The sequence below is a fragment of the Lutjanus erythropterus genome, chromosome 9 (assembly GCF_056507025.1).
Source record: "Lutjanus erythropterus isolate fLutEry1 chromosome 9, fLutEry1.hap2, whole genome shotgun sequence".
Classification (NCBI taxonomy): domain Eukaryota; kingdom Metazoa; phylum Chordata; class Actinopteri; order Lutjaniformes; family Lutjanidae; genus Lutjanus; species Lutjanus erythropterus.
The window spans coordinates 36,718,487-36,745,269 of record NC_139325.1 but is presented as its reverse complement, the minus strand read 5'-3'; the positions used below and the strand labels follow the sequence as shown (position 1 = coordinate 36,745,269).

The following is a 26,783-nucleotide window of genomic DNA, read 5'->3' as shown; positions in this document are numbered from 1 at the left end:
GCTGTGCTCTGCACTTCACCAACCCCAAAATGTATTTGACATGAAGGAATCTTTGTGTTGTGTTTAGGGACAGCTCGGACAAATCTTCCTGATTCTACCTGCTGGTGGTGTGACAAACTCAGAACTCACATTTATTGTTGCTTTACAGTATCTGTGATCATTTTAATGTATTTGTAATAATGTTCAGGTTTGGTCTGTTTGTTGGACAAAACAAACACTGTGAATGTGCCACTTTGGCCTGGATCATTGTGCATTTCTCAGGATTTTTACAATTTTTACAAACCAAAGAATTGATTAATGTAGAAAATGATCAGCAGATTAATCAATAATTAAAATAACCATTACTTGCAGTCCTATATAAAATAGTTCAAATGAGTTCCACCTCAACCAACTACAACAGTAAAATCCTGCTTTTACAGCAGGAGTTAAAATCATCCAATGCTACCAAATATATCAGTAAAACATTTTACTGCATTGAGGACTTTTAAATATATTTTCTTCATTATTCTTAAATACTTTTACATAAAAGTGCAAAAGACTTTTTACATTAGTATTTGGTTTTAATAAGTTTACTAAAGTATCTGCCTTTGTTTTTTTTAATCAGACAGAACTATAATTTATTATTTGTATAAAACCAAAGACATGACTGTGTTTTATATTATCAATAAGTTCTTTCCTCCTTCAGTTTATTCACCTTCATGTCAGTACAAACAGGACAGGTGACGCGTGGCTGTGAGCCATGTGGAGACACAAGTCAGGAGCTGCTGACAGTCATGTGACCGCACTGCGTCAAGTTACTACATTACATCATAAATACCGGATATTGTTGATGCTTCTTTCAAAATAAAAGTTGAAATGTCTTTAAATGACCCCCCTTACTGTAATATATTGCTTAATTAAAGAATACTTTAACATTACTATAATTTCTGTCATTGATCAAGTTTTTGCGGTCGTAATGAGGAAGGAAGTTGCTGCACAGATTCTCACTGTTGACTGATCCTGACAGTTATTTTGTAAAGTAACCGGAAGTTGTGTGTTTTATTTTGTTTACTTTGACGCTGTGTGTTCGCTGGATGATGTGGGAACCAGCAGGAGGAGAGGGCGGTTTGACAGCCTAGTTTTCCCCCTCATATGGCAGCAGTGTCGTTGAAATGTCTGTTTGTGTGGCTGCTGCTGTGGCTCTGTGTCCGGCTGTCCGAGACCAGAAACAACCGGTAAGTCCGCCGCTGGTTCCTGTTTCGGCTAGCTGTTAGCCGCTAATGTTAGCCTGCTGCTAGCTGTTAGCCGAGAGAAGTCTGTCTGAACTTGTTTAATTTCCTTGTATATGGCAGTTGCGTTCGCTGGCTAAGGATGTTTTTGTTAAAATGTCGTTAAACTTTAATGTCTCACTGCTCTTCTGTTAAAACACAGTTAATGACACAAAGTCATGCTAAAGTTGACAGCTGTTGAGCAACAGCGTCCAGTGTTTACACTCTTATCAGAGAACAAAGTTCACTAATGTGACTGACTGCCCTCAAACGCAACAAGGCCTGTAGACCCTTCATTTGAATAAACATATCAATAAGTATCTTAACATTTGAACAACGTAAATAAATAACAGCTGTTTCTATTTGGATTACATCTGTTACACTGATAGCATTCATTTTATTCATTTGTTGTTGTTGTGTTAATGATTTTACGGCAGACAACAAATATTTGGTCCAAACTTTAGTCACAAGATGAGTCCTGTCAGGTTTTGGTTTCGTTCTTCGAGGAAACTGACAGTCTCTGTGAAAATGGTGCTGCAGTTTAACTCTTTTTGCCACGAGATGGCGCTGTTCGCTCTCACTTCAAGGCTACACAGCTTTACTAATTCCTTGCTCTCACTACAAAATATTTATTATTTTTAGCACATTTCTCCAGAGAGAAACACAATGTGCTTTACATTTGAAAACAGACATAAAAACATAAAGCATATTCAACGCTGAGGCATATGTAATAAAATAATAAAGAAAACAGCATATGTTTAATACTTTGGCTGCACATTTAGCCAAAATATTATTCACAGTGCAATGTCCAAATCACAGAAACTGCAATTTTTTTTTTTTAATAAAGGAAAAATGTGTGACATTATAACAAAGCACTGCAGTGCTGCAGAGATGCTCTGGCCTAGAAATGTTGTTTTCCAGATGTAAGACAACATTTTTATTTGGTACAGACATCAGCAAACACCACATTATCAAGCCTTTAATTTTCTGAAAAATTATCATCCCCATCGATCGTGAATCAAATCATAAGCGCGATATAGATCAGAATCATTGAAATGCTATATTTTTTTAAATATATATGTTGTGCAAGTACCTAGAGGGCAGGTCAGCAATAATTAAGCAATGCCTGAAGCAAACAAAAAACTCTACTCCATTAAAATCATAAAAAATTATGACAATTTATGATTTAAAAACAATATCTGGGGAGAGTGAGAGAGAGAGAGAGAGTGTGATATCTTAGGAAGTTTGTGTCAACTGATGATTGTGATTTCTCACGATACGTCATAATTTTTTTCATTTAAAAAATTTGTACAATAATGGCAAATATTATGGTGGTGGAATTAGTTACAGTAAGTGGAGTGACTTCAGTGGTGTGGAAGTGGTTTGATTACAAAAGATCAGATGTACAATAAGCCAGAGGATTTTACAAAAATAGCAGGCAATAGAACAACAAACTAATTTCACCTCTTCAAGCAGAACCACTGGGTTGAGCACGAGGAGGGCCAGAAATCACCTGAAGAGAACACAAGAGCTCTCTATTTTAAGCTCTAAACCAAAAATATTTTGTCATATTGCCAAGAATATTGTTATCGCAGAATACCTTGAAACGTCTCGATATTATCTTGGGGCCGTATCGCCAACCTTTAGCTGCTGTGTTAGGCTTGAAAATGTTGGACTAAACCAGTGTTTCTTTCAATTTCAAATTTAAAATACAATTAAAGGTGCAGTGTGTAAGATTTAGGGGGAACTGTGGCTAATAATCATAAGTATGTTTTCATTAGAGAAACCCACACTAAAATTGATAAGAAAGAAATAAATGCAAAAAATGATATTACATGGGAAGCCAAAGTCCAAAAAATGCCAAAAGTAACAACAAATAACACAGTCAAAACAACCAATCAAGGTCCCACATGAACAAAGGCAGCGAGTAAACAAACACATAAAGGAGATAAAGTGAGAAGGAGCTGATGTTATGTTGAGGCCCGTATCTGACCATGTCATGTGACACACATGTTGTCTTCACATTGCAGTTGCATAACAGTTGACTCCTCCTGTCTGATGTGACCGCAGCCTGACTTTGTTTGTTTGTTTGTTTGTTTATTTGGCATTTTCTTTTTTTTTTAAATGATAAACTGACTGTGCCTTTGAACCAGAGCGCTCTACAGCCGGGGTTCCTAAACTTTTTCATGTCAAAGACCCCCAAAATAGATGCACAATTGATCCACAGACCCTACTTTGAGAGGAGTTTGTCTAGAGAATCTCCACTAAGTAGGATTTTTGTAACTTTTAGGTTTAATGATTTAAAGAAAAAGTCTATATAAATTCAATCAAAACAGCCAATGATCGATTAACAAAAGTGCTTTTAATTTGCAACCCCAGTTACAGCCCTAACCCAGATCACCAGACTACTCTTCTAAAAAATAACAGTTTTTCTAGTATTTCTCATTGATTTTTATTGATCACATGTCTGCAAAACTACTCACCAGAACAAGTTTAAGTGGGGAAAAAATCACTCCCATTATCTTCATTTCCTGTTCTGTCAAATGCATTGGAGCTATTTTTCCATCTTTGACGTGTAATTGTCATCTCAGAGTCATGTTGTTTCACATTTGAAAAATATTCACAGTAGTCAGGCTGCAGAGAAACTTTGTCTTTAAATGCAGGATGTTTATCATCATTATTTCCAAATCGTTGTTTTGTCACAGGCAGGGTAACCCATCTAACAGGTGTTGAGTGGCAACATAACAAAAAGAGAAACTCTGGTAAAATTTAAACATTAATAATGAGGAGGGATATTGCAGTTTAGAGAAACTATATAGAGCATGAACTGTGTTTTTTACACATGAGGCCTGAGAGAAACCACAGCGCAGCTCTTTGGAAAACACATTCCTTCATGTGATGAAACCAGATTTGACCAACGGAGGCTGTGTGATGAAATCGATCCCATTGCATGAGTCAACACAGGATTCATTTATCAACATGAAAAACATATTTTTACTTCATCAGCATCCCCCGCAGGATTTGACTAAAGTTGTTGTTTTTTTTTTAAGCTCTTTAAGAGTTGTGGGAATGTTTTTCTTCTTCACAGCAGGTCAGCAGATGGGTCCTCTGGAGTGTTGTGGGCATCATTATTTTGGACTTTTTTCTTTTCAAAAACAAAATTATCAGTGAATTTGGATTGTGTTTATGTTGAATTTAAATATAGTTAAAGGTCCAGTGTGGAAGACTTAGGGGGAACCATTGGCAGAATGTGGTAGGAATGGATTAAATATTCATAAGTGTGTTTTCATTAGTGTATAAAATAAGATGCATGTTTTCGTTACCTTAGAATGAGCCCTTTATACATACAGAGGGTGGGGGTCCTCTTCCACTGTGGATGCCGTGTTTCTACAGTAGCCTAGAATGGACAAACCAAACACCAGGTCTATATGCACTACACGGCTGGAACTGGGGAGTAAAACTCAAATATACAAAACTAAGGATGAAAATCAAATTAGATTAGAAGATGCCTTTGCACTTTGTTTTTAACTGTTTATTGTTTTTAAAGAGATTAATTACTTTGAGGTAGGGCTTATTAGTATTATCAGTTTATCTGTCAATTATTTGTGTTTATACTTTTTTTTTTTTTTTTACAATTGGTAACATCCTTTTTCAAATCTCTAGTCACATTTTCAAAACCCTAAACACAATTAGTACAACTCTAAACACAATTAACCAACAACCAACAACTTTTACTGTACAATCTATAAAGTATTTTAGAGCAGGTCTGGGGGCAAAAAAAGAGAGGTTTTTATTTTGCATTTTGAGACTAAAGTTGAAATGTTAGATAAAGATAGAAATGCCATTTCAAGAACAAAAACAGTGAACAGTCTGGGCAATAATCATGACATGGTATTAGGACTGCAACTGATGATTATTTTCATTGTTGATTATTTTATAGATTTATAAATGAATTGTTTGGTCTTTAAAATGTCAGAAAACTGTGAAAAATGTTGATAAGTGGTTTCCAAACTCCGTGATGATGTTCCGAAATGCCTCAAAAGCTTAAAAAATTACTCAAATGGATTTATTGATCATCAAATTTGTTGTTAAATTCTTTCAGTTTTTTGTTGCTTTATGATTCTTGCTTTTAAAAACATTTTTTAAACCTGTTTCACTTCATTCTCTCTGCTCGTAGAGTCTCCATGGACGATGACATCCTGCTGCCGTACACCCACGGCCACGGGCCCTCCCACTCTCACCGCCACGTCAGGGACTGCCAGCCCATCATTCATGGCAACACCACCCATGAGAGCTGGCCCGCCAGTAACCACAGCGGGCCACCAGAGGCCGAGTCCTCACTGTTTGTCTCGGACGTGCAGGGAAACTCCAGATGGGTTTACGGTCAGTGATGGAGTCACACAAAATAACTTTATTGACAAAGAGTGGAGAGTCAAACGTGATCTGATGCTCGGTGTTGAATCTGGATCTGATCCTTGTTTGATGAACCTTTAACCTTTGATTTATTGATCTGTCTGTTTATTCTCCCTGACCGCGCATCCATTTATGTAAACTGACATTAAAAGTGTTTACAAGAGCCAGGCATTTTTCAACTACAGTCATGCATTGTCTGCGATAAAAGTAGTAATAATTAACTAAAAAATATATATTTATATTAATATTTAATTTGTTCTTGTGGACAGAGGCTCCAAAGATGCTGATGTAATAACGGTGTCGCTTTATATTGTAATTCTGATTTGTCTGAAGCAGCAGCATGCTTTTCATCTCGTTACGTCTTTTTTCCCAGGTCACATGACGGTGGTCCACGACCCGCTGAGGACGGTGTCAGTGTTGGAGCCGGGTGGGCCGGGCGGCTGCGGGATGAATCAGAGGGCCACTGTGGAGGAAACGGCAGAGGCTGCCGGGTGTCTGTTTGCCCAGAATGCCGGCTTCTTCAACACCTCCCACGGCCAGTGTCTGGGCAACGTGGTGAGCAACGGCAGGATGGTGCGAGACAGCGGCGGCATACAGAACGCCCAGTTTGGGATCAGGAAGGACGGCACCTTGGTGTTTGGGTAAGAGATCCAGCTAGGAATATTGACACTGATAAAATAGGGGCCAGCTCCATGTCTAATATTAAATGATCATTTTACCTGGTTTATAAAAAAAATAATAGTTGTCTTACTTACCTCTAATGGTAAAACCAAAACCATCAGCGTGACTCGATACCTCCAGTGGTCAGTGAGAAACTATGTAGTGACACTTTAAGTATGTCTAAACTGATGGCTGAGTTTGACACAGAAAATTAAACACTTAAAGAAGTTGTGGCTGTCAACCATTTGCTGTAAATAAAGATCAATGACACATCTCCACTTCCTCCCACTCTACAAAATATCCAAAAGATTGAAGCGCTGCCATCTTGCGATGGTGATATGGTAATGGTGTTTTGAACATTTCAAATTAACCCACAAAACATGACAACAACTCACAAAATGCTCTTTAGCCCGAACAGGTTCATAGGGTCTGTGGTTAAACAGCATCGTTTACGCAGAGCTGACGTTAGCTGCCAGCCTTCTACACATTGTGGCTAACGTTAGCAGTGCTAGCAGCAGCTGCTGCTCTGCTTTCAGGTTAATGTCCGTGTTTGTACTGAATGTAGTGACAGATTGTTCCAGTCGAGTAGTTATAGGCCAGTTTGCTCTGACACAGACTACATACATCCTTGTGTCATTTTCTAGATCAAACCACTACCAAGCCGCGCTGGTTTTACGATCATCTGTCTGACTTTGCTGATAACAACATCCAGGGTTGGGTGGGCTGTCCGGGCGTATCCGCTGGGCGAGGGGCTGCCATCTGACTGGGCTGCAGCTCTGACTAGTGGCAGACAGCTGCATAACAGCTTAAGTTATGCAGCTTAGTTTCCTGTCCGTTTTTGTCCACTGTTTCATGCTAACAGAGACTAGTTGTCTTCACTTAGCAGACAATTTTTATACACAAAAACTCGCTGACAAAACTCAAAACAAATTAAACAAGAGGAAGTTTTGGCATCTTTTGTCCTCCTTTCTCATGGGCAGTCACCGCCAGCTGTTCACCACTTCCTCTCTATTCAGTCTAGTAGCTCTTAAAAACACCTTCCTCAGCACACTGCTCAAATCCAACGACCAAAATAAATCTATAAAATGAAAGGGATGTCACCACAAGTAACACATTCCTCATACTGGTTATCTCACATCTGCTAGAGGGTGAGACGGGAGTGGATTTTCTCGCCATGCCCATCCTTCCCCCACAAAAAAACTCTTGTCTCGGCCCAATCCCTGAAAAATTAGTCCCATCCCATCCTGCTGGTTTTTTGGTGTGTCATCAATTTTCAAAAAGACAATAGAACAACTGACATTATGTTCAAAATAAAGAAAATAGCATTTATTCACGTTAGAGCCGCTTATTTATGTACAAAAAAATGACCTTTGATTCCCGTTCTGCCTGGTCCTGTTGACTCATGAAGAAGAGCGAAAATTACTCTGATCCTGCAGAAATGACACACAAGATTCCTGAAAAATGTCAACTGCGCATTTTTGATTTTGACCACATGTCAAACCAAAGGTTGATGTTTCAAATGCTTATTCCAGAAAGCAAGTTTACACACGTTACTCTCCTGGTGTTTCAGTAAGATGTTTCACTAACCACAGAAGCTGGCAGATTACAACACCCAGCATACCAAATGCTTTTATTTTGATAAGGCATGAGGCACCATTCTTCATGAGAGTTATCATCAGTGTTGGAACGTGTCTTTTAACCGTCAGAAACTGCATTTTGCATAAAACCAAAATACTTTCAGTCCCCTCTATCTGTCTGCACCCGACCTCGCATTTCTGAAATGTCACGTCTCCTCACGCTTCGCGGTGCTGCCGCCCTCCTCTCACCTGTTATCTGCACTAAACCACATTTGCGATGCAGTGACTTCCTGTTTTCGTGGACCAGTAACGTATAACCTCTGGGTCAGTTAAATGAACTGCTCAAAAACATGAAGTGTTCGTGTCAACATGACTCACTGTTGCACCAGTCCAACCAATCATAGAGCAGAGACATTTACCTGCTTTCACACCAAAAAGCAACAAATAATCTCCTTTAAATCACTGAAAATGAAGAAAACATTTAAATAGGCTGCTGATAGATAATTATAAATTAATTCCTGGAATTGTCCCCAAGGATATTTATAATGCCACTGTGAGGTCAACGCCCACCCACCACATAAACAAACACACAGTTTGTCTATAAAAGCATGAAAGAGTTTGTTTGATACCTGAGGTCAGTCATCATGATGCAACGGTCTTTGTGGGTGTTGTGGTCAAACGTGCAGAAGTAAAAGCTGCACACAAACAACAAACCACAAACTTGATACAAGCAGTCATTGTTCTCCTGGGTCCTAAAAGATGTCAGTCAGTCTAATAACAAACTTACATCCAGTTTTAAACAAAATGCCAACATTTATCCCGATGTGATGCAACATTTGGGTTGTGTTTACACCTCCTGGTAAAAGATATATAGTCAAACATGGAAATAAATCTGTTAGAAATGAGATTTCTCTCTATGCTGCCTTTATCTTCTCCAGTTAAATGAAAACTAGGGCAGGAAAATCTGCATTTTAAATTAAACGTTGTCATGCTCCAGAGACATCCTGACCGACACATCATATTCTACAGATTTAAGAAAACATCTTTGTTTCATACAGATCACCACAAAAATTACACCATAATCATTTCAATATGTTTTTCAAAGAAATAAGAATAATTATGCAAAAATTATTCCCTGTAATAGTGCAATATACCATATCACAATTTCAGTATCAGTCAAAAATAATCACAAGTAGGTATTCTTTCAAAGTCGCTCGGCTTTAATGAAAACAAATGAGAAATAATTATCTTTGGTCCATCCTTATTTTACAAAAACATCCTGACTCCATGTCTACAAAACTGAAGAGGTGTAATATTCAGTAGTGATTTTTCATTTGAAAAACAAGTTTCTGCTGTTGTTAAATCATTTTTTATCAGTTCAGGAGTGTCTCAAGTAATATTTTGCTTTAGATTGATTTTTTTTTTTTTTAATAAAAAATATACTGGGTTATATAGATTATAAGATGTGACTATTTAAGGGAGAGCGTGGCTCAGGATGTCAGAAGCAACATTATTCAACTCCATTATTCTGTACATTATAACATAATATGTATTTAACACTTGTCATGAACTGTTTTGGATTAGATTTGATCTGATCATTGTTCCACAGCAGCCACACTGACATGGCTGCCTGCAGATGTGTCTGCAAACATTTTTGTTTATCGGCCTTGAATCGATGCCACTGGTCTCAAAATGCCAGACAATCGACCCGCCTGTCAGTAAACTCATAAATCAGGTCTGTCTTCTCTCATCTTGAATGTCATTCATGCTTTTATATCATCTTGGTTGGATTATTGTAATTCCATGCATTCAGGCTTCAAAGCCAAACAACAATCTCACATCTTCTTCAGCTTGTAAAAAAATGCAGCAATGTTTCAGCCTCTTCACTGGTTACCAGGTAGTTTTAGAATTGATTTTAAGATTTTACTGATCATCATTGTTGCTCCTCTTTGAGCCAGAGTCTCAGATCCTCATGCTGGCTGTAACCGATCATGGTTTTTAGATTACTTTTGTTTATTTTATTTCCATTGTGTTCTTGTGTTTCATTGCAATCCAGAAATGCTTTTGTCCTCAGTTCAACCATGCAAAACACTTATGAATCCACACTGGAACGAAGCCATCATTCATGTTATTAGCTCCACCTGTACTTTTCCTGGTATGACAACTCAAAATACCTGCTGAGAAACAAGCTGGTTGACTTAAGTTCAGTGTCAGTTGAGGTGAAGGACACAGAGATAAAAACTGAGGCACCTTGAACACTTGATGTTGTTGTGCAGAGGTCTAAACGTCAGGCCAGGACAATCCTATAATTCACTTGTTGGAAAAGCTTGTGGACTAATAATTTAGTTAAGTTAATTTTTTAATATACCAAACGTTGTCCTCGGTGAGCTCATAGTGCAGGACAGACAGCAGCATACTAAACAAAACATTAAAATACACAAAATACCATCAACACCAGTTTACCAGCGAGTTTCACTATTTTAACACCAGACAAATAATGTAGTTGTATTTATAGAAACACTTTTGGCTGGCTGTAATTTAAGGTTAGGTAATATAAGGTGACGTGATTCCTCGCCCTGAGCTGAGGTAACATTATAGGAGTAAAAATAACCAGAGAGGTCACGGCGGTGTAACTGTACCTGTGGCATCACGCCAGGTGCCAACACATCAGTTTGAACACCTGGATCTGGGTTAAAGTTGTCAGGATCAGAGACACGAAGCTGCAGTACAAACTTGGCAAAGTGTGGCCCTCTGAAAGGTTTCATGTGGCCCTGCAAGGCCATCGTGGAAATACCAAAAATCAAAAATCTAGCAAAGACAATTAATAGCATTTTGCTTATCATTAAACCGTTATCAAACTTTTATTTTGAAAGGGTGCTGTATTCATTAGGAATGATAATGAACTGTATCTTTTACATTAAGCTGTAACTTTATTCATCCATGTTGTTTATGTTTTTCTTCTTCTGCTAGAACTTGAGTTTTGGACATTGCTAACAAAATATTCGAAAGGGTGACCAACAGCAGAAGTGTCCTGTATAGAACCCTCTGACCATTACATTATTAGAGATCTGGCTGTTATCATGTGTGTCTGACCTGATTAATTTCTCATGTGGCCCCAGATGAAAAATAACTGCCTGCCCTGATATGGATACAGATTTCTGTTTTTTTTTCATCTTGCACTTAAAATAAATAACAATAAAGTGCATTTTGAGATGAAGAAGAATCACAAACACAATTACAGTTGCTTTTTAAATAAATTAGGAACTTTTTGGTTTTGGTGGGTTTTTCTTTCCTCTCCTCAGCAGGATGGTTATGCTAATCAGTCACTTGCAGTGTGGACACACGGTTTGTTCTTCTTTTCTGGCTGTACACGAGGACACTGTCTCCTCGTGGTCAAAACGCACCGTTCCTCTATCTCGCCCTTTATCTTCCACCCCTCCCAGTTATTTGTCACAGCTCATAGAACATTAATAGACCTGAGTTGACTTGTTGATGAGTCACCTGCAGTTCATCTTTCTTCTGTCTGTAGTGGAAACACTGTGTTCTTCCTGTTTAAGCTTAAAAAACAATGCACGTTTAAAATTTCCTGCTGAGCATGTTAAAACACTCAGATTTCATGCAGATAATAGCATTTGTGTAAGGAATAGTTACAGTAACGATACAACTGAAGTAATAGATATGATTGGACAAAATGGACAAAAGTGTAAATTTAGCCGAGGAGCCGAGGGAAGAAGCTGCTCCTCAGTCTTTTATGGCAGCAGATACTTCTGTATCTCCTGCCAGACAGCAGCGAGGTTGGGGTGGGTGGTAGATTCCTCTTGTCCTGGACCATGCACATCCCATGATGTGATGTTTCCAGTTACTCTGTTGTAAGAGTTAAAAAATAAAAGCACAGGACAAGAAGTTTGACTTTCAAAGATTAACCTTTGGGTTTGGGGGAAGGTATCAAGTATTAATGTCTTTGACAGGTAAACATGAACATAAAATGGTTATAAACAGTGAGAGGTTGTGATGTCCTGATTTTTTGTCTCCCCTCTTTCCACCCAGGTATCTGTCCCAGGATGATGTTTTGGACCAGTCCAACCCGTTCGTCCAGCTGGTCAGCGGTGTGATATGGCTGTTGAGGAACGGCGAGGTTTACATCGAGGAGAGCCTGAAGGCTGAGTGTGACAAGACGCAGGAGTCAGGTATATACACACACACACACACACACACACACACACACACACACACACACACACACACACACACACACACTGTGCCAGTAATAAGCAGTTGTTTGTAAGGAAATGATGAAAAATGTGGATCTTTCTAGAACCCCCTCCCTGATTTCACCTGACCTCTGCCCGGGCTGGGTGGTGGGGGTAGAAACTGGATCAGCTTTAGTTCAGCGGTAATTGAGTGTAACTGTATCTCAGAGCGCGGCTACGCCAAGTTTACATAACACAGAAACTCGTCTGTGACCTGGCGTGACGGAGTCACAGAAAATGCATTTAAATGCAACATTTTTAAGATTTTATAAGTATGATTAATCAATTGATTGATTTTTTAAATATTTTTTACCAATGATCAATTAAGGAAAGAGCTTACATTTTACAGCTGTAGTATTAAACAATGTGTCTGACTTGTGATTTGATGACTGTATCGGCTCCTTCCACCCTCTGTCTTCTGCAGAAGAAGAAGAGGAGAGACTCATTCATTACTTCTGTAGTTTGTTTTTGTCAATTATTTAATATTTCTATGTTCACATGGTCAAACAAGACCTCCACCGCTGGAAAACTTTTTTTTTTTTTAATTATTTTGACACAAAGAAGCATCCATGATTGGAGTATGTGGTTTTTTTTTTCTTGTATTTTCACAGGGCCCATCCGCTTGTTTGTGGACGTGATTTCGGCCAGGACGGCGGTGGGTCACGACCGTGAGGGCAGATTGATCCTGTTTCACATCGATGGGCAGACGGGAGTACGAGGGTAAGAGCTGAGGTTTTACCTGATGCTTCTGTCCAGAGCAGCCGCCTTCTGTTCTCTTTCAGCTAGATGAAATGAAATGTGAAGGACTATATTACAGAAATATTTTTTATTAGCACGCCCAGTAAGTGGATGAAAGTGTGAGCAAACAAAGATGTGGGTGAGAGGAAACGTGATAATTTATTCCATTAATACACAGTGACTCACAGGCCTTTGAGTCAATACAAAGTGCCCCAAGTAGGAATTAAATATGCAGGGTTTGATTTTGCATGTCTGCACCCCACTGAGCCAAACACAGAGACCAAAAAAAAAAAAAAAACAGGCTCTGTGCACTTTGGATTTCCTTTCTCTGTTCACGGTGAAAACATCATTCACTCCAGATCTTCAGTTTGACGTTAGGGCGAAATAAATGTTAAATAAAGGCTTACAACAAAATGATTGGAGTACTTTTTCCACCACTGACCCCAAAGACCCAAAAGCCTCCAGTTCACTGCATGTCATCTGGATTTTGAGAATTTGAGTAGCTGCAAATTTGTTTTAAAATTACAATATGGACACATGCAGGTTTTGCATTATTATTATTATTTGAGTTAATATTGTGGAGGATCAAAACTACCAAAATCAAAAATAAATGAAGAAACAAGGAAATAACTTGATAAATTAATGAATGTACCATTAAATTCACCAAAGTAATATTGAAAATAAATGTAGGCATTAATTAATTTATAAAATTACATTTTATTTAATTTATTAATTTAATTTGGGTTAAAGTTAATTTAATTTGTGCCTCATTTGAAATTGTTTTGTTTGACGAAATGAGAAAAAACAAGAAAACAATGAAAATGGGAGAAAAATTGATTTAAAAAAGCTTCCATTTTCTGTCCTTGTGGAAAGTGCCACCATAATTTATTCATTCATTTCATTTTCCCTGTATTTATTCCCCCAAATTTATTTATTTTTACATTTTCTGCGTTTTGTTTTTTTTTTCTTTAATTTGCAAACAGTGGGGCTGTCATTCAGAGTGTGTTGTGGAGTGTTTTTGTGCACCGGTTGATCAACATCACAGTACATCGACTATGAATATTAAAATGCAAATATATATATAAATATATAGAACTGAAAATTAAATGAGCAAGTACATAAATAGATTAATTAATACAAAGTTAAGTAAACACTGAATAAAATTAAAAAAGAGATATCAATTTGTGTCACATTTTATAAATTAATTCATGCCTTCATTAATTTTCAGTATTATTTTTGGTGTCGTCTTCGCCGCTTCGATGTGACCGTCTTGCACATGAAAGACCGCGGATCTTGAAACAAAGTTGGATCTCTCTGCAGACTGCTGGTCGTCATGAGGGTCAGTCTGTGAGGAGGAGGTCGTTGTTTGGTCTGAGCTGATTTTACATGTTATATCGAGCAGAGATGTACAGAGGTCAGCCGTCATGTTTAAACATGTCAGCTTGTTGTGCTTTTCAAAGCCGGATCATTAACGCCGACGCATCAATCACCAGGGTTCCTGCAGGTCTGCTGCACTGAGGGGCGGAGGGGGAGTCAGATCAATAAAATCGATTGGTGGAGGGGTCTTAGTGGGGTGAGGTGACATGAGCCTGTTAGTGTATTAGTTCATCTCACAAATCAACCCTTTCAGAGCTTAAAAAGCCCTTCACTGTTTAGGTCATCTAAGTCTTTACCCTCCATCTTTCTGCTTTTTCTCCACCAGCATCACCTCAGTGTTTTCTGCTCTCTGTCTTTCCAACAGCTGATCCATATGTGACACTCTTGTTATCTATTAAAGATTCTTAAACACATTTACCACGCCTAGTCGAGTCTTAAAGGAATGCTTTGCATTATTACAAGTGTGCTTGCATCAAGTTCTTATCTATAGTAGTTTTCTATATCTATAGAAAAACATGTAGTCTTCATCTTTTTGCATCTAATCTTCTGTTGTTTAACTTGTATAAAATGTCCTGGCATTTGAGTACCCTGAAAACAACTCTATAAATAAAATGTATTATTATTATTATTATTATTATTATTATTATTATTATTATTAGTAGTAGTAGTAGTAGTAGTAGTAGTAGTAGTAGTAGTAGTAGTAGTATTATTATTATTATCATTATTATCATGGTGGTCATTCTTCATGTCTTGTTATTTTGTGTCTGTGTACAGTATGAATCTTTGGGAGGTGGCAGACTATCTGAAGAAATACGGAGTCATCAATGCCATTAATCTGGATGGAGGCGGGTCTTCCACCTATGTGACTGATGGCTCATTAGCCAGTTATCCCTCTGATCACTGGTGAGCCAATTAATGCTTCGTACATGAGGATGTCTTTTTATTCTTCAGCATGAAGTAGGTGTGATTTCAGTGACTGATCTTATTGATAATTGAGTTTTCTTTCACATTCTCCTCCGTTCTTCATCCCCTCACAGTGTACAAGACAGCAGGTGGCGCTGTGCCCGGGCCGTCTCCACCATCCTGTGTATTCACAAACGGCGCTGTGATCCGGCAGACTGCAGTGGACACGGAGACTGCGTGGACGGACACTGTCAGTGCCAGCGGGGCTGGCGGGGAGCTGCCTGTGACTCTCTGGTGTGTCAGCCGCCGGCCTGCGGTCTCCACGGTGTCTGCACTGCAGGTGAGTGAAGAGGCGGAGCTCAGCTGCACAACAATTATTTTATTTTGTTTTATTTATCTTTATTTAGCACTTCATTTGAGTAGGATCATCTCTAGAGGTGTTGCATCTTACTGTTTCTCATCTGTCTGTGGAAGAAAAACAGCTGCAAAAAAACAATATTCTTTCTTTTACCAACGTTTTGATGTGACATGTTTTCTTCAGGGTGTTGAAGGACAAAGTTGTGCACAGGTGTGTTCCCTCACTAGGAGGAGTGTCCTCAGTTACATTCACATGTTTTGCACAAGTTGAGCTGCACAGTTTGGTAAAAAAAAAAGTAATAGTGTGATTATTTTGCACTATCGCAGTATGTGATACTGTTAGTGGAAATGATCAGTTTTGCATCACAATGTTCATGTTCACTAAAAAAAAAAAAAACATGAAAATTGTGATGATGTGATATTTATTGAGGTCTGAATCAAACAAACGTTTTCTTTCATCTGGAGAACAAGATTTTTTCACCCTGTAGTGCCTCATTATAATGCTGTTCTCTTATACATTTTTCCTTTTTCAAAAATTTGCGATTTGTTTTGGTTTGGTTATCGTGTAGTCCTAGTTGAATCCATCCATTAAGTCCAAAAAACGTCTACGTGCGAATAAACATTGAAAAAGGGTGATACATTTAATAAAAATTCTAACCTTTTCCACTTGTTTTTACTTTAGCAAAAGATCTGAGTCTTTGTTTTAACACCGGTTGTTGATCATTGTGTCTTCTTGTCCGTTTCCTCTCTGTTGCAGATGGTTGTGTCTGTGATGCTGGATGGAGAGGAAAGAACTGCAGCCAAGGTAATCAGGAGCCTCATCTGGTGTCACACACACACACACACACACACACACACACAGGACCTCACTGACATAACATTCCCGAAGCTTAACCTAAACCTAAAGGGCACAGTCAAGGGTCGGTCACACCAGCAATTAAAATGCCAAAATTTTTGCAGCAAAATCCATTAATTTCAGTGGAATCTCTGTGATCTCTGGATTCGCTTGCAGAAATCGTTCACAGCAAGTTCAACTTTGATGGAGATGGCTGGAGATGGGGGGGCTGTGTGTGTGCGTAGTTCACTCCCTGCAGGTATCATGGGCGTGCCAAACATTTTCCTGCTTTCACAGCGAGCAGCAGAACAAGAGGCTGCTAACATTACAGATGCTCGTCTTGCCGACCGTGCACAGCTTGTTGCCAAAGCAGACGCATGGAAACAAAGTATGGATCTTTTTTTCTTTTACATAGCAGACAGTCAGGGCGACACCGGGAACACCACAAAGCCCGTCTGTAAAGGATGTTTTTAAACACAAGCCGAGGGAGCCAACATGCCAACCTGTTCAAGAAATTCAAAGAGTGACAGGGTGGTTCGCAAACGTAATAGAGAACATAATTATATGCCCTCAAATAAAAGTCAAAAGAGTGAATTTTTTGGTGGCAAACAAACCTTTTCACCGTCACAGTTTGATGAGGCAGTTAAGGGTTTGGCTTTAGGTTTACCAATGTGGCAAACAAACAACATTCACACTTGAAATGTTAACTTTATCATAACTTACAAGCTGCTGAAATCTACACAACTATGCAGATCAACACCAGTAAATAGTCAGTGTATACACATACAGAGCAGAGACCTCCCTCATTAATATGGAGGTGTATAGAGATATTTTTTGGCAGGTTTCGTATCGTCATAATAAAGTCATAATTTTTGTATTTTGACAACACTAGGTAGCAGTTTTGTTAAAATGTGCTAAAAATGTTCAAAGACCTCATTCTGCTGCTGCGCCTGCATCTAATCGTCAGGAATTTTATCACGGTTTAATGTGAAAGTGATTATCGTTTCATCCGTACGAGACAGTGGACGATGGTGAAGTACAAATACGTCTCTTCAGTAAACTCTGTGAACCTATTGTCCCATTAGCGAACAAGCTAGCAAACTGACAGTTAACCCCTGACCCTAAAACAGCTCGTATTGACCTCCCAAAATGTCTTCAAACTTACACAGATGTAGATTTTAAACATCAGGTGCCACCTGTCAGGAGTCTGTCATTTGTTGGAGACATTTTCTTTTGCAGAGTGTTTTCAACAGCTCTAATCATAGAGGTCAAAGGTCACATACAGACAGAAACATCTTGTTTACACACAGCTAGTTTCTCTTCTGTCATATACAGACTGATACAACTTACAAAGCTGCTCAAAAGCATCACAAGCATCCAGTGTTTGTACGCAGAAGTCTGGGCTGAAGCGCCCTGACTGTGTGTTCAGGGTCCTGTCGAGATCATGACAGAGAAAGGAACAAATGGAGACACCAGAGGTAGAGGTGTTTTTGAGCGTTGTTGGAGGGAATAAAGGAGAGATCTATACAGAAGTACAGAGAAACTTACATATTTTGATGAAAGCTGGGAAATAAAAATCGAGCCATCTGATATCTAGAGATGAATGTTTGTTTCTGATTTGCAGTTTTAAAGGCCCGATGAATCTTTACTTTCTTAAAGTGATTCAATTCTTCATCAACATGCACAGCACAATTAATTTAATTTAAAATTTACAACACATTTACAACTAAAATGCAGTTATTAAATGCAGTAAAGTATCTGACTTGTCTGGCAATCCTTACATCAAGTAAATTTAGTTACTAAGTTAAGTTTGATTTGAAAATAAAGGATTTCAAAGAGAGATGATGCCTTTTTAATGTTCATTGATTGATTTCTAATCTGATAAATAACATTATAATCAGTGTTTGCTTATTAACTGTCATTTTGCTCCAATTTAAAGAGTGCCTCCCTGGTTTCTATGGTGACGGCTGCAATCAAACCTGCTCCTGTGTCAACGGCGGTTCCTGCGACCCCGTCCACGGACGCTGCGCCTGCCCCTCTGGTTTCCACGGCAACACATGTGAACGAGGTAGAACGACATTGCGCCGTGACACGAGCAGGTCGCATCAAAATGTCTCTTTATTCAAACACGTCAAAGCGGAATCACTGAAACAGCATATAAAAACGACAACATGAGCCACATTTTGTCCACTTGTCAAGATTATTGTTGTTTTATTAAATTATTAAACGTGTCTTGATTTGTTGTGTGTGTTGTGTGTGTGTGTTTGTCTGCGTGTCAGTGTGTCCTCTGGGGTTCTTCGGTCCGTCCTGTGCTCAGGAGTGTCGCTGTGACGACCTGTGTCCATGTGACCCGCAGACAGGAAGCTGTAACGCCACACTGCAAGAAGAGACCAACTACACCTTACACAGAGGTACACACACACATGTACACACACACAGACACACACACAGGTCACATGGCGGTTGATTCTTCAGTCTTTATTATCCAGCTGATCACTGACATGATTAGCTGCAGGGTTTTTCAGATGAATGAACGAACTGTTTTCAGTGTAATTATCTACCTGCAGCATCTCAACAGCTTCCTCTTCCTCATCGTCACGCTTACATGATACACAGAGAGATTACTGTCTGTGTGTGTGTGTCTGTGTGTGTTATACATGCACTGATCTGATATTTGATATGATTCATGGCAGCTGTAACAAGAGCTGGGTATCATTTTCAAAGTCACAATACCACTATCCTTAAAATACCAATGGAGCACTTTGTTCGATACCGACCACTCTTCCGTGTAAAGAAGGCTTGCAGTGATTGGCTCCGAGTAAAATCATAGAATTAATCTTGTATTTTTTGTAGATCTGGGTACCAAAAGGATTGAATGCAGACATTGTTTGACTGAAGAAGAGGTTATTTCAATCAATACCTCAAAGCCATTGAGTACCGATCAGGGCTGAACAATTAATCAAATGTGAAATGTGTCAAAATACCATTTTAAATTAAATATTGTGGTGCTGCAGAGGCGTCCTGGCCGACACATCGTTCTCTGCACTTCAGAAAACACCTCTGTTCAGTTCAGATCCCTGAAAAAACAAAAAAACACCATAATCATTTTAATGCATTTTTAAACAAAACTGAGAATAATGATGTAAACGTGATTCTGTCCTCAGATATCACAATTACAATATCAGTCAAAATAACTGCAGTTAGATATTTCTTCAGAGTCATTCAGCCCTAGTACCGATACACAGCCCTGGTTTTAACTAGGGCTGCAACTAGTGATTAATTTCAGTATGGATTGTCTCGATCATTCGATTAGTTGTTTGGTCCATAAAACATGTCAGAAAACGATGAAGAACGTTGCTGTCCTCAGATGTCTTGTTTTGTCCACGACCTAAAGATTTCTACTTTACTGTCATCAAGGAGTAAAGAAAACAGAAAATATTCACATTTGAGAAGCTGAAATAAAAAAAGGACATTTCTTCCTAAATAAATTTCTCAGAACAATTAGTCATTTATCAAAATAGTTGATGATTAATTTGATAGTCGACAATTAATCAGTTAATTGACAAATCATTGTAGCTCTAGTTCTATTGTATTGTCTGTCAATCAACCTTCGATTAGGGCTGCACGATATGGTAAAGAAAAAAGTCATATTGCAATTTTCTTTCAGGAAAATTGTGATTACGATATACGATAGATTAAAGGAAATGATTATTTTTGCATCACAATTTTCATTTCTACTGAAAAATAACCATTGAAATCATGATGGTGTGACATGTTTTCTTTCATCTGGAGAAGAAGACGTGTTGATCGTCTCTGCAATTCTTCATTATGAAGCTGTTTTGTCACACGTTTTTAAAAATTGTGATTTGGTTCTGGGATTTGTTTATTGCACTCGGCCATAGAGCTAATTATTAAAGTAATCGCCAACTGTTTTTAAAATCGATTCATCAGTAATTTTTAAAGGGAAACAGTCAAAATCCTCCCATTGCAGCTTCTTAAATGTGAATATTTTTTTGGTTCTGGTTGGAACAGTAAACTGAATGTCTTTAGGACATTTGAGGACGTCTTCTTGTCACTTTGGGAAACACGGATCAACATTTTGACCATTTTCTGACATTTTATAGACCAAACAACTACTAACTGATTAATTGAGGAAGTAATCGACTATGAAAATAATCATTAGTTGCAGCCCTGCTCGGCCATATTGAAATTCATCCATTAAACTCTCCACAGTGAAAAACCTTTCAAACTCAGTGTGTGTATATCAGCTTTACTGTGTGTCTCAGCAAAAGGCACAGAGTGTTTATCACACTGTTTAAGTGTGTGTGCGTGTGTGCGCTCACGTTTAGCAAATGTTTGACTATTTGCATTGAGCAGAAGTAAAAACAGTTGAGTCTTTGTTGCTGTCTGTGCAAACAGAGCAGCACTGTATCGACTCGACTGGGAGGACTGGAAATGTGACTCGTGTTGCACATCGGCTCCCGAAACTCCTCAGACTCTTTTCTACCGTTCAGCTCCTTCTGTTCTGTTTCTGCACAAAGACACGGAGACAGCGGAGTCTGTTAGACGCAAATAAAAACAAGTCTTATATGAAGAGCCTTTTACATGTTGTTTACATGTTTGATTTCTGGGATCTGCAGCTTTCAGATTCTAGTAAACATCTAACAGAACCTCCTCTGTGAACATCCTGTTGAGGGGCCAAAAAGTTTAAAGGAGTAGCTTCACATTTTTTCACAAATGAGCATGTGAGCTCAACTAATTGAATCCAGGGCTCCATTTTATTTAATTTACTCTAACTTGTTTCGATTTAGCATTTCTCACACTCAGATTAGAAATTAATGAATTGGGCCCTTGAATTACTCACTTACTTACTTTTTTGCACTTTCCCAGTCAGGCAAGTGGGTCAGAATTCTACTTTTCAAAGTCAATATTTACTTTCCCCTTTTACAAACTGTTTTCTTATCTGTTAAATAACATCAATAAAATAACAAACAAAGACCAAAGTTATTTGTCATGTTTGATGCAGGCCTGCAAAATCTGATATGATGTCTTTAAATGTCTCATTTTGTCAGAGTAAAACACAAAGATGTTCAGTTTAATATAATAATTTACAGGAAAAGAAGAAAAGTGGGAAATCTCCATATTTGAGATACTGAAAACAGCATTTTCTGCCATTTTGCAAGAAAACTTACATCAAGTAAAATTCTTATAAGCAAGTTAATTAATAAATAATAATAAGCTGAAGCTCGTTTTCCAGCCTGGCAGAGCCTGTTTCTCTGCTGTGTCACAGAAATATGACACAAAACTGTAAATGTAAATGAAATATGCCTCAGATTTACCTTTAAATAACAGCCACGGTTGATGTATTCTGTTATTTACTGAGCTTTTCTTCTTCACAGCTGGACATTGTCTTGCCAAACAGATGTTTACATCTTGGAAACAAGATGAAGCTCAAAGAGAGCGGCTTCATCTAACAGAGTAAGCGGTGAATTTATTTTAAATTGTCTTTGTTCTGTTTTCAATTGAATATATGTCAAAAAGGATTAGCGCATTAGCACGTTCTGCTTTATTCATGTTTCACACAGTGTTTCAAACTTTTTTTTTTTGGGAATCGGGGTTGTTGAAAATGTGTTGCGAGCTGAGGTGTGAAATCGTCCCATCTGCCAGCCAAATGTTAAACCGTGGCCGCTCAGTTTATTTCCTCTTCAAGACTCTTAAACACTCATTGTTGGGAGGGTCTGTTTTCTCTTATTGTGTGGCTTAAAGTTAAACCCATTTTAAGAATAAAATGAAAAATACGTCAAATTCCCTCAGGCTAATTTTACGTGGAGGTTTTTGCAGGATGACGAGAAATCACAAACAGCGGTGCTACATTTCACAGTTTGACATGAGATATTTAACGAGGAATAATCACTTCTGTCCTCCAGACCTGCATTTGGCTTCTTGTCTCTCCTTTACATGCAAACAAGGCCGACACTCTGAGGACGGGACGCATTCATTAGCCTCCTTACCTTTCACATGCAAGTGAGGAATTGTTAGTTGTTGCTATGGTTTCTGGAAAGCGCTTTGTGAATGGGTTCTGTGATCACAGATGGAGGAAAGGAACTTTTTTTTTCTTTTCTTTTTTTTTTTTTTAACCTCATGCGTTTGAACCTTTTATTTGACCGAACGAGGGAAACATTTTAACTGAAACCAGTCGCTGGCCGTCTCAGTGCTGAGTTGGTCCTGTCACAGTTCAGATGTCCGCTGGAAGTGTCCCTGAAGCAGAGCCAGCAGAGTCAGATTTCCATCCTCAGCCGCGTTTCCACTAAGGGTGTAAATCACCGACACACTTACCTCCTGATCACGATAGCTGGGTGCCGATTCTGAAGTGATTGTGAAATAAATCCTGACAGGATGTCTTGAATCATCCTGAAGGGTTTTATTTCACTACAATGACCTGCTCACTGTACATTACCCTGATTATTACATGGTTACTTACCAAAAAAATCAATAACTATTCATTTTAAAATGATTTTGTTCCTCCAGAGTCTATGATCATGTTATACAGAAAAAAAAGACCTTAGAATGCTGTAGTCGACCAATCAGAATCGAGTATTTAACAAAGCCTTGTAATAATATGATTTATTGCATTTTTTAGCACTAGACCTCAGAAAAGTTTAATCATACAGTGGAGACTGTATATCCTATTTCCAAAAACAACACACATCACATGTCACTCAGTGTTTCTGAGTTTTATTTCAGCAGCATCGGTGCCATACTGCTTATAAAAGTAGTAAATAAAGTTTTTCAAGTGAACATGAGCTCTTTCTGTTCATCAAGCTGGTGCCGTAAGAAAATAATAAATAAAACAAGATGTTCGGCCAAACGAGTAGAGCTCCTGAAAACTGCACACAGCACAAAGAACCTTTAAATGAACATCCTTCACATATAAAGTTGAACTGAGCTTGAGTTTTGACCCTTTGAGGCTGCTGTAGCTGGTCAGTGTGGATTGTTGAAGCCAGAGTAACAGACTGAGTTAACAACCTGAAGCCTGAAAGTCTGAGCACACATGTCATCTTCTGTTAAGTATGTGAAGTGAAATGGATCATTTCTTGAGATATTAACCATATTGTAATGCTAATTCCCATTATGTGTTAGCATCGAGCTAACAGACTAAGCGCTGGTTATTTATTCATACAAAAACTGATTCACTGATAATATTTTTAATATTTTAATGAAAAAGAATAGTTTTTTCTTTCTCCCACCCACAAGTTTAAGTGCATTAAAGTTGATACTAAAGTGACTCCACTAATGCACATAAAACAGGACTTAACAACAAAAACATTTGACAGAAGTATAAAAGTCGGGTCAGTAATAACTGTCAAGGTTCATAGAGCTGTCGTTAGAATCACGGTTGTTGTTTTTTTTCCACAATTATTATCTTAAGATTAGGGTATTTTACACTGCATAAATAAGCCTAGCAACAAATTAAACATATTATTTTTCCGTTTTTCATCACTGCATCTCCTAACAGAAAATCACAGTTGAATTTCAGCCTCCATGCATGTCTTTTTAGCCAAACATTGATGAAACAGCGCAGCTAATGTTAGCATCATAAGAGCAACAAGTTAGTGAACTGCCGAGTCAGACTCCCGGACTCGTCAGTTACGTTTCCTGGGTATTTGTAACAACAATGTTTGCATCCATCTTTGTTTACGGAGCCGTCAAAATATTTCCACACTGCTGGTTTATTGCTGCAACTGGAGTAAATATCCTCGGTGTGTTTTCATTGGCTGCTCGCCAGTATCTGTCTGGCGCCAGCGCTTTGGAGGTGCGACTGGACCAAAACCGTGCGTTTCAAAATAAAGGCGTGTCTGAAAGATGATGATATGGATCAATGTTTTGACTTTGCATCGATGGTATTGGATTGCCAATCATCAAATTGATACAGTGATCCGTAAATGAAATGTATCATCAAATATTATTTTATGTCAGATGTCAGTGAATTCAGATACACTCCCAGGTGAATGTTGTGCCTCAGAGATTCATGAGGAGAAAATAATCTGTAAGTGAGACGCTCTGCTCCTGCACTGACACTGAAGTATTTGTCATGGTTTGTTGATAATCAGTGTGTTTATATGCACTTATGTAACGAGGTTACAGTCGGCCTTCTGCAGTAATCTAATTTCTTAAATGGCCTGTAGAAGAGTTCGCCAGTCGCCAAGCTAGACGTCTCCTGGAGAACGCCGGTTTCTCAGTCATGTAACTGTTTTTAATCTCCTTTTCTGCAGCATGTATACATGCACACGACAGGGAATTAATGCAGGAAGTTGCTGCGACACCAAAGCAGCAGGATGAAAGAAGAGATAATTACAGAGTGATGGATTCTCGTATTTCAAATAATTTCATCTAAAGTTTGAGTAAAACTCAAACTGAAGCATCAACACTGAGCATCAGATAAATCAATCAAAATTAATGTAATAAAAGTTTAAGTTATTTGTCATTTAATGGTTTTAGCTTTTTAAACAGGGACAGTTTGATGTTTTTCTTTATACTCACATGTAAATTAAAATGTGGTAAATCAAATATCTTTAGTTTTTGACTGTCAGTTGGACTAAACAAGTGATTTGAAGATATCACAGTGGAAAACTGTAATAAATATATTTCACTGTGTTCTGACATTATATACATTAATGATTAAGATTAATTGATAAATCATTTTCAGATTAATCAGACATTAAAATATATTTAATTACAGCTCTAAGTTTAGATATATTAACACTGAAAGGAAAAAATAGTAGAGCTCTAACAATTAGTTGATTATTTTTGATATAAGTCTCAGCACTGATGCATCAAACTCTACTTATGTGACGTCCTCCATGTTTGTAGTTTTATTCACTGAGCTGTAAACAAAGGATCAGTCTAACCTCGCCCGTCTCTCCTCAGGGGTACGTGGCTGATAATCACCTCCACTCTGGCCTCGCTGCTATCAGTCAGCCTGCTGGTTCACCTCGTGCGGGCGTGTCGCGGCTCGGTGGCGGCCCACTTCCCCGAACGTCGGGACTACTCCTATGTGCCGCTGAACGACATCAACGGAGCAGCTCCACGCGCCAGAGGAGACACTGGGAGAAAGGGGAAAGGAGGCTTCAGTTTGGACGACTCGGAGTCTGAGGATGAAATCTGGTCTCCGTCACGCTCAGGGAGGCCGTAGCTGTCAGGAGGACCAAAGACGAAGAGTGAGGACGCTCTGTTATTGCACAAAGAGAAACAGCTGAGTCCTGGTGGATAGGCTCAGTGTAACTCTGCTTATTTAACGTTTAATTTTGATATATTTCCATTGACAATCCTGCTGAAATGAAAGGAAAGCAAAAGGATGAAGCACAACATCATTTTTACTGATGGCAGCTGGTCAGATGTTCGATTACAGTTTTATTTTACAGCTCAGACCTTTAAAGCTGATGTTGAAAGGAAATCTTAAAATAGGTCAAAGCTTTATTTTGTCAGCTACACGATAGATGTGGACGTCTGAATCTGAGCTCCAGGTACGTCGTCTTGTCGTCATGTAAACTGATGAACTTTGAACTTTAGCCCGGACCTGCATCATGAAGCCAGATTTAACTGTGTTCACCGTGATCTTAGAGCTTAACTCTGATTCTCCAGCATCATGAAGCTGGTTCATTTTTAACTGCGGTTGATCACCATGGTAACTGAGGTTGACGACCACAGTAGCCAAACCTGCACGTCTCACTCCAGGCCAGGTTGACTTACAACTAACAACAACCAATCAGAAAGCTTAAAAAAATGTCATCATCACTCCTCCGCGTTATTATGAAACCCACTGTGTGGTGTAAACCTGCCATTGGACGATTTATTTCAGTTGCCATCGCAGCATCTGATATCTGTGTTTTCAAAGTCCCCAAGAAACAAGAACAACCTCCAAGATTACAACGTACACACTGAACATGGCAAATTAGCCATTAGCCGGGATGCTAATGCGTATGCTAATAATGCAAACAAGTTAGCCGCTGTTACCTTTACTTTTGCAGGGATACTGTCACTACATTTTGAGCTTAGCACCACCCACAATGATTCTTTAGCAAAATACAGACAAGTCGTGGTGTCGGTTTTCTTTGTTTGTTTGTTTGTTTGTTTTTTCATGTTGTGCCATACCTTTCTGCAGCGTTGAACAGTGTTGAAAGGTCTGACTGTGAGAATATTCTGCGATTGGCTGAACAAACTGATTCAACAAGAAAGTGGAGATTGAAATGTAGATTTACGGTTGCCATTTTGCTTCAGGCACAATGGATCGTTCATAATGTTGACGCTCAAATTCTAAATCATGCATGTTTATTCGTTCTGTGTTTCTGCACAGTTGCAGATTAAGATCAGACTACGCCAACATTATCTATATTAAAACTATTTGTAGGATCAGAATCCGTTGGTG

The 26,783-nt window shown here is 38.5% G+C and overlaps 1 protein-coding gene across 1 annotated transcript; it reads left to right on the top strand.

The window, feature by feature from the left end:
• Positions 1-1,062: 1,062 nt before the first annotated feature.
• LOC146322078 (N-acetylglucosamine-1-phosphodiester alpha-N-acetylglucosaminidase-like) lies at positions 1,063-26,073 on the top strand. The gene is made up of 12 exons (XM_084727479.1): positions 1,063-1,214; positions 5,425-5,630; positions 6,034-6,301; positions 11,945-12,084; positions 12,759-12,867; positions 15,037-15,165; positions 15,300-15,505; positions 16,280-16,327; positions 18,297-18,425; positions 18,637-18,768; positions 21,757-21,835; positions 25,286-26,073. Exons 1-12 carry the CDS (start codon positions 1,132-1,134, stop codon positions 25,548-25,550), a joined length of 1,794 nt encoding a protein of 597 aa, XP_084583605.1. The 5' UTR covers positions 1,063-1,131; the 3' UTR covers positions 25,551-26,073.
• Positions 26,074-26,783: the final 710 nt, after the last annotated feature.

Bases quoted from the DNA above. Each gene is read 5' to 3' on its own strand.
- LOC146322078 (XM_084727479.1), top strand. From the start codon at position 1,132: ATGGCAGCAGTGTCGTTGAAATGTCTGTTTGTGTGGCTGCTGCTGTGG. The intron at 1,215-5,424 runs GTAAGTCCGCCG...CTCTGCTCGTAG, and splicing joins TCCGAGACCAGAAACAACCG to AGTCTCCATGGACGATGACA. The intron at 18,426-18,636 runs GTAGAACGACAT...TCTGCGTGTCAG, and splicing joins CGGCAACACATGTGAACGAG to TGTGTCCTCTGGGGTTCTTC.